This window comes from Oncorhynchus clarkii, unplaced genomic scaffold, assembly GCF_045791955.1.
Source record: "Oncorhynchus clarkii lewisi isolate Uvic-CL-2024 unplaced genomic scaffold, UVic_Ocla_1.0 unplaced_contig_7591_pilon_pilon, whole genome shotgun sequence".
Lineage (NCBI taxonomy): Eukaryota > Metazoa > Chordata > Actinopteri > Salmoniformes > Salmonidae > Oncorhynchus > Oncorhynchus clarkii.
In genome coordinates, this window is record NW_027258414.1 from 1 (window position 1) to 7682 (window position 7682).

General features: G+C 42.0%; 1 protein-coding gene across 2 annotated transcripts; it reads left to right on the forward strand.

Moving 5' to 3' along the window:
• The first annotated feature begins 1385 nt into the window (after positions 1-1385).
• Positions 1386-7237, forward strand: LOC139396898 (metastasis-associated in colon cancer protein 1-like). 2 transcript variants are annotated; one of them, XM_071143827.1, is made up of 5 exons: positions 1386-1524; positions 2825-2950; positions 3366-5419; positions 5582-5770; positions 6060-7237. In XM_071143827.1, the coding sequence occupies exons 2-5, from the start codon at positions 2833-2835 to the stop codon at positions 6261-6263; spliced, it is 2565 nt and encodes an 854-aa protein (XP_070999928.1). In that variant the 5' UTR covers positions 1386-1524; positions 2825-2832; the 3' UTR covers positions 6264-7237. The 2 variants fall into 2 exon arrangements, with proteins under 2 accessions (XP_070999928.1, XP_070999927.1); XM_071143826.1 differs by having other exon boundaries at positions 1393-1528; positions 6060-6398.
• Positions 7238-7682: the final 445 nt, after the last annotated feature.

Sequence of the window (7682 nt, forward strand, 5' to 3'; positions counted from 1 at the left end):
CAGAGATTTTTGCAGTTCGTTCCAGTCTTTGGCAGCAGAGAACTGGAAGGAGAGGCGGCGAAAGAAAGAATTGGTTTTGGGGGTGACCAGAGAGATATACCTGCTGGAGCGCGTGCTACAGGTGGGTGATGCTATGGTGACCAGCGAGCTGAGATAAGGGAGGACTTTACCTAGCAGGGTCTTGTAGATGACATGGAGCCAGTGGGTTTGGCGACGAGTATGAAGCGAGGGCCAGCCAACGAGAGCGTACAGGTCGCAATGGTGGGTAGTATATGGGGGCTTTGGTGACAAAACAGATGGCACTGTGATAGATTGCATCCAATTTGTTGAGTACGGTATTGGAGGCTATTTTGTAAATGACATCGCCAAAGTCGAGGATTGGTAGGATGGTCAGTTTTACAAGGGTATGTTTGGCAGCATGAGTGAAGGATGATTTGTTGCGAAATAGGAAGCCAATTCTAGATTTAACTTTGGATTGGAGGTGTTGGATGTGGGTCTGGAAAGAGAGTTTACAATCTAACCAGACACCTAGGTATTTGTAGTTGTCCACGTATTCTAAGTCAGAGCCGTCCAGAGTAGTGATGTTGGACAGGCGGGCAGGTGCAGGCAGCGATCGGTTGAAGAGCATGCATTTAGTTTTACTTGTATTTAAGAGCAATTGGAGGCCACGGAAGGATAATTGTATGGCATTGGCTGGAAGAAACACCCACGTTTATACTAAGAGAGAGGATCACAATGTTATTCACATACAGTATTAGCCAAAAGTTTGGACACACCAACTCATTCAAGGGTTTTTCTTTATTTTTACTATTTTCTACAATGTGTAATCTCAAATCTCAAATATATTTGGATTTGTTTAACACTTTTTGGGTTACTACATGATTACATATGTGTTATTTCATAGTTTTGATGTCTTCACTATTGATCTACAATGTAGAAAATAGTAAAAAATTAAGAAAAACCCTTGAGTGAGTAGGTATGTCCAAACACATACACTAAATGCACTAATTGAGTAACACAATATATAACTTCTAATCAAAACTCTTTGTTTAAAGCAATTAGTAAATAGCTTATACATGTGTTATTATGACCCATTATTTATAATAGCTTAAATGATTATGCATGATGAGCCAATTTTAATTGAACTGTCTGCCCTTCACATAATTGCATCCGCGGGAGAAAAAAAAAGTATCTCTACCGTAATGACAGAACACTGAACCGACCTAGTTTCTGCTGCAGTTTCAGGTGTTGCAACACTCTTTGCGTAAATACAGGATTGCATTACGGATATTGTAGTTGTATAATAAAGTTAAACCAGCTCATTTTAAGAGTAGCCTCATTGTTTTGAACTACTAGTCCCGGAATGCTTGTAGTTTCAAAGCAAACAGAAGCCGAGAGTTGTGGCGTGAAGGTGTAAAGATATGATTTGGTTAGTGTCTAAATAAGGCTATGGCGGAAACCTTATTACCATGGATCAAAAGTGAGATTCCCCGACATCTCTGATACACAGTTTGGCGAGACATGGTAAGTAAGTATTGTTACAATATTTCTGCTCTTTCTACCGACGCTGGAAATTGTAGGCAAGTGTGCAAATCTAGTAGCTGAACGGAATCATAACATTTGTATGAACATAGTACAGGTAGGTCTATCTTGTGTTTGAAAGTTTGACATCGACGCTATATATTTATTTATTATTATATATATATGTCATCTTACAGAACTACATAGCCACTGGTTTACCGTAGTTGAAGCGCACAAGCGAGCGTTTGTAATACACCTGTTGACTCTGCGGAAACAGTATCTTTGTAAATCTGGCATAGACAGAGGAGCAGCATTTCTACATGTGAAAAAACAACTATTACAATAGTCATACTGTATGTAGCCAAATTTTGATGATGGTTTGTCGATGATGATGGTTTATTCACAGCTAGCTCTGTCTCTATATATTTTCTCAACGATAAGGTAGGCTATCCAACAGGTGCGCCTGAACAAGGCTTCTGTATTTCGAGATAACGAGAAGGTGAAATTCGACAGGAGGGTTGGCTACCCACCCACACACACATTCAAGAATCGGCTTTGCGGAATAACTGATTGTTGAATCCCAGACAAGAGCAACCTGTTTGTGTGCACTCGTGTACAACCCAAATTAATTATTACTGACTCACTGCGACAGCAACATAGGGTATACATGAATCATAAGAAGTATCCCTTTACGCAAACAAATTACAGCCTGAATGAATTTATGCTCTGTAAAATAGGTTACCTCAAACTAATCCCACAGGTAGCCCCAGGTAAAGAATCTCAGGTGTGAACCAGTGTGGAGGAAAATGACTAGCAATGGCATAGGGCTGGGCAATCGGGCCCAAAAATATGAATTTGAGATATCGGCCAGCCCTACTACAAAACAACTTTTGGTAAACGAAAGAAACTGTAGGCCTATCTAGATATGTTGTTTCTCTGTGTTTTCATAGGCTTTTTTTTAGATTCCGCTGTAGGCTACTTTATCCGTATTCTTAAACTATCATGTTTGTAGCCACGTTTTATAGAATAAACAGCCAGGGTAGAAAACATATAACATTGGCCAATATATTTTAGCGACCTTAACTCGACACCTAGCGACCTTGTCAAGTGGTTCGGACCTCTTGGCATAACGGTTAATGTCTTGGCTTCACAGCCGCTGGACCCGAATTCGAGCCACGGCAACCCTCCGAATTCTGAAAAATATTATATAGGTTATGCTGTGTACTCTATATTATTATGCCAACTGATTGCAATTTGAGGTGTAGTAATTGTGTGTGTAACTTATGAATCTTATTGTTTACAGATGTAAAGATGGCAGCTGTCAGAGCAAAGTCATTTCGTCGCCAAGGAAGTCTCATTAGGAGCAAATCTGAGGGGACGTTGATTGATCTAGATGACACTGGAACGCTGAACATCAACAATTTAAATGGTAGCCTACTCTAACGTTTATGAAATATATTGTCTTTGAACTAGATGTCATTAATAGGTTTCCAAAAATCGGGTAACTTTCCCAGGTTTTCCAGAGATTCCAGTTGGAAGATTCACGGAATCAGAAGAGAATAAGCAGGAAATCCAGAAACAGGATTTTTGGAAAGCTTGGTAGTCTTGGGAAAGTTACTAGATGTTTGCAACCCTGGTTATGAAACAGTTTCAAATAGAGGATTGCATTATGTGTTTTGTACAGTAGCTCCTTTGAGTGGTACCCTCGTTTAAAATAATGCCTCTTTAAAGAGCAACAACCAGTATTGAAGCCCATTCTGTGTGATTTTACCATGCTCTCATATGTATGTTTTATATTAGTAAGTAAGGCTTTGATTTGACACAGATATTTTGTATTTTCACAGGGAGTAGTTACATAATAAATCAAGTGACAAAACATTCAGAGTGGCCTGTGTTGCAGCCGGAGGTCAAACATGGAAGTCAAACCACAAATCCATTCTGGAACAAACTGTCTATATCCAATCCGTTTTTGGATGACATTTTACACACAAACAATGACAAAACACTAAGCAATGCTGATCTCTCAGTACAGAAAGATGAACCTTCGACTCTGTTTGACACTGAGAACTTTGACGCCAGTAGCACATCTTCGGACGAAACAAACTTCGCCCATTTTGCGGATACGAAGCAAAAGAGCATAAGACAATCAGGAAGATGGAGGAGTGCCTCGGATATTCTCGACGACCAGGAGAGAAAGGAACCGAAAAGGGAAAATGGCTTCAAATTGTCAGCAGGCCCATTTCTGAATGCAGATTTTGAGTGGTTGAAAAATGACCGGGAGGCGTACAAAATGGCCTGGTTGAGTCACAGGCAGCTAACGAGGTCATGTCTTGACCTAGGCCTGATGAGTCAGAGTCCTGGATGGGCCCAGACCCAAGCCACCGACTCTCAGATAGTCTGCAAGATAGGTCACAGCGGAGGGTCACTACAGTTACCAGACTCTGATATTACCGTCCATATCCCAGAGGGCCATGTTCCTGCTGGGGAGGTTCAGGAGGTTGCACTGAAAGCCATCCTGGAGCCCCCTCACGGGCTGAACAACAACTACATGACAACCGTGAGTCCGCTCCTGGAGGTGAGTCTCAGCAACACGAGCGGAAAGGAATCCATCACGCTGGAAATGAAAATGGTCGCGGAGGTCAAGAAGGATCCGATAAGTCAGGTCATGACCACATTTGTGGGACTAGTGTCCAACAAGAGAGAGGGACCTTATCAGAAAGTCAAGGACTGTTACATTTACAAGAACATCATGCAGATGAGTCTTCAAGACTTAAAGTCTAATTTCTATGTTATTGTAGCCGCAGAGGCCTCGGTTATCCAGCCCCCTGCTACATCCGTTTGGGATTACCTGGATCGTCAAGTCACCGTCGCCGTTTATGGCCCAAAGTATATCCATCCATCTTTCAAAGTGGTCGTGGTCGTCTCTTGCCACGATAACGTTCCACCGAGGCTTCCGTTCTCAGACATCCACAGGGGCAACAGAAACTTGCCCCCTCTGGTGCTACAGCTCTGGGAGAAGCACCAGTTTAGCCCAGAGAGACTGAATGACCTACACATTGCGACTTCCGTCTTAGCGTCAAAGTTCGAAGTCAAAGCCCAGGATAAAAGGAAAGAGGTGAAACAAGGGCTACTCAAACTGGGTAAAGTCATTCACCTGCCTCTTGAGCTGGCCAAGATGGGCAATGGGGAGATGGATTCCTTTAAACTATGCCTCCAGGTGAGGGATTCAAACAGCGTCACAGTAGCAGAGTTCCAGGTGTCTTCCCCTGCAGCGGCACCTATTCACTCTGAAAAGCGAGATCCCGTGCGAAACAACATGTGTCAATCGCTATCTATACCGGAGGAATCCGTCCCAGAGTTCCCCAAATTCTGGACCAGACCTGTGAAGGTGCAGTGTTACGGGGTGGCACTGAAGTCAGTGCTCCGGCAACCGCGAGTGGAGTACCTCCTGGAGTACTTCAAGGGTGACACCGTGGCTCTCCTCTCCAGAGAGACCGTGAGGTCGGTGGGCCAGTCCAAAGTCAAGGAGTGGTACATCGGCTTCCTCCGAGGCAGGACCGGCCTGGTCCATTGCAAGAACGTCAAGCTCATCACCCGAGACCAAGTGATCGACTTCAACGGCACTGACTTCACCACCGAGACCCTCTTGGACAACATGGCACTGCCGTTCAAGAAGCTCACCTACATCTACTCAGACATCCAGACACTGGTGACTGAACACATCCCCAGCTGGAGGGGCTTCGCTGATGCCCTGGGCTACTCGAGCCTGTTGCTGGACACAATCACACGGAGACATGCTGAAACAGAAGCCGAGAAGGTGGCCTGCGTGCTGGAGAAACTGAAGGAGGACTGCCACACTGAGAACAGCAAGAAGAAGTTCCAGCACAAGCTCATGATCGTAAGTGTAGAAAGGACGGGACATGTTTGATAGTATTCCGGTTTAGAGAAGAATCTTCAAACCAGCTTGACCTTTGTTTTGAATAACTTTTTCTCTTTTCCAATTGCGCTTCATTTGTTGCATTTCAAGTAAGTGTTTTATATGTTGCTTTTTCCATCCTAGGGTCTGTTGAAGATGGACTCTCAGGCTCTAGTGGCTCATCTGATCCAGAACACGGTCATCCTGTCCACAGCGGTGGAGCTGGGTATCAGGTGGAGGGAGCTCGCTGAGAGGCTGGGGAAACTCTCCAGTGCTCAGATCGCTGCTTACGAGGCACCACACCGGGGGAAGAGTGGAGAAGTTAGCGTCGTGGTTAGTTCATTTGACTTTTATTTGTTCTATTTAGGAAAATGTGTTGTTCTTAGGAGATCACCCCTTCGTGATCTCATTGGATCAACAGACAACGATTAGGGAGGCTGTACCAATACTTTTTTTGTATAGTCCATTATAGATGTGCTGTAGATTTATTTCAACTGCTTTCATTGTACCATTTACACCCTGCGTATCCTGTGCATATGACGAATAAACTCTGATTTGATAGTTAGTTGATAGTTCGAGAATCTATCAACTGAACTTGTGGATCCTCCTCTCTCTATTGTAGTCTATGTGGAAACCTGCCTATGACTTCCTGTACTCATGGAGCCAGCTGTACGGGGAGGGCTACCAGGACATGATCCAGGACCTCCACCTGGCCCTAGACAAGATGAAGAGCCCAATCACCAGACAGTGGAGGCAGCTGACCGGGGCGCTAATCGCAGTCAACTGTCTGGAGATCCTCAGGGTCTCAGCCTTCCCCAAACCATAGAACCATAGAACCCCACTGAGGAGAAGAATGAGCACGCTGGAGAGCTCAAATGGGTAACAACTGTAGAACTGAGGCCACAGAGGCCCTTTGATCAAGCTTACTGCAGTTCCCACTATCTTTGAATATGGAGGTCCTTGTTACGATGGAGAGGGGGAGGCGAAGATGAAGTCTGTTTGTTCTTGTTCTTGTGTCATGTCGTCTTTGCCCACTTTGTCAGAGTTTCTTCTTAGAGTTCAGTTCATGTCGTAAACATAATTATACCTATATTTAATTATTCATTGTGGCTAGATACTTAAACTATATTGCTAGATTTTGTTCATACAAAGCCAGAACCAGTGTATGGACAGATTCTGTTACACAGGATGCAAACGAACATATATCTCAGCCATATTAACCATATGTATCTTTACATGAGTTTTATAAAGGTTTCATTTTGATATTTTGTCTAACAGATATCTGCTTCCTTTGACATAATTTCTTAAGACCAAACAGCAGAAACTATATTGAGGTCTGTTACTTTGGGTTTTTCTGTTTGACACTATGTGATAGCGCTTGTTATTGATTTGACATTAATAGTGAGGCAACATACAGTAGAGTTAGCACTTCCAGTTGTCACACGGTTTCATACCTTTTATATTTTATGTTACAATGTTACATGAAATCCCCCTGGTTTTTTATTACATTTGACATTTATTTACGTTTATTTTAGCTGTATTTACGCTCATTTTAGTTAAGGTTGGAAGGGATCACATTTGTTTTATCTGCCAGATCCAATCCTCAGTATTCACATTGCTATTTTTTAACTCCGTGTCTTAAGCCCATACACTCAAACCTTTTTCAGTGCATTTAGTTTTGTCTACTTGAAAATAGCATATTATGTTAAAATATATTTTAAATATGTAATATAATGTAAAACAACCTTGTTGTGATTTTTCAGAAATATAATATTTCACAATGATGATATATTACTGAAATGGTGACCTGGTGTGTATGAATTAATATCACTTACATTTTGACAGATAAGTAATATATAACTGAAATGGTGACCTGGTGTGTATGAATTAATATCACTTACATTTTGACAGATAAGTAATATATTACTGAAATGGTGACCTGGTGTGTATGAATTAATATCACTTACATTTAGACAGATAAGTAATATATAACTGAAATGGTGACCTGGTGTGTATGAATTAATATCACTTACATTTTGACAGATAAGTAATATATAACTGAAATGGTGACCTGGTGTGTATGAAGTATGAATTAATATCACTTACATTTTGACAGATAAGTAATATATGACTATTTTCAATGATTTGTCAACTAAAGTAGTCAATTGAGAAGAAGATCAATTATTTATGTTGTGAATCACATGTCTTGTAAGAGTAGCAGGGATAGTGAGCAGTAAGGGTCTGT

Coding starts and splice junctions, on each gene's coding strand:
- LOC139396898 (XM_071143826.1), top strand. Junction 5,420..5,581: donor TCCAGCACAAGCTCATGATC/GTAAGTGTAGAA, acceptor TTTCCATCCTAG/GGTCTGTTGAAGATGGACTC. Junction 5,771..6,059: donor GTGGAGAAGTTAGCGTCGTG/GTTAGTTCATTT, acceptor TCTCTATTGTAG/TCTATGTGGAAACCTGCCTA.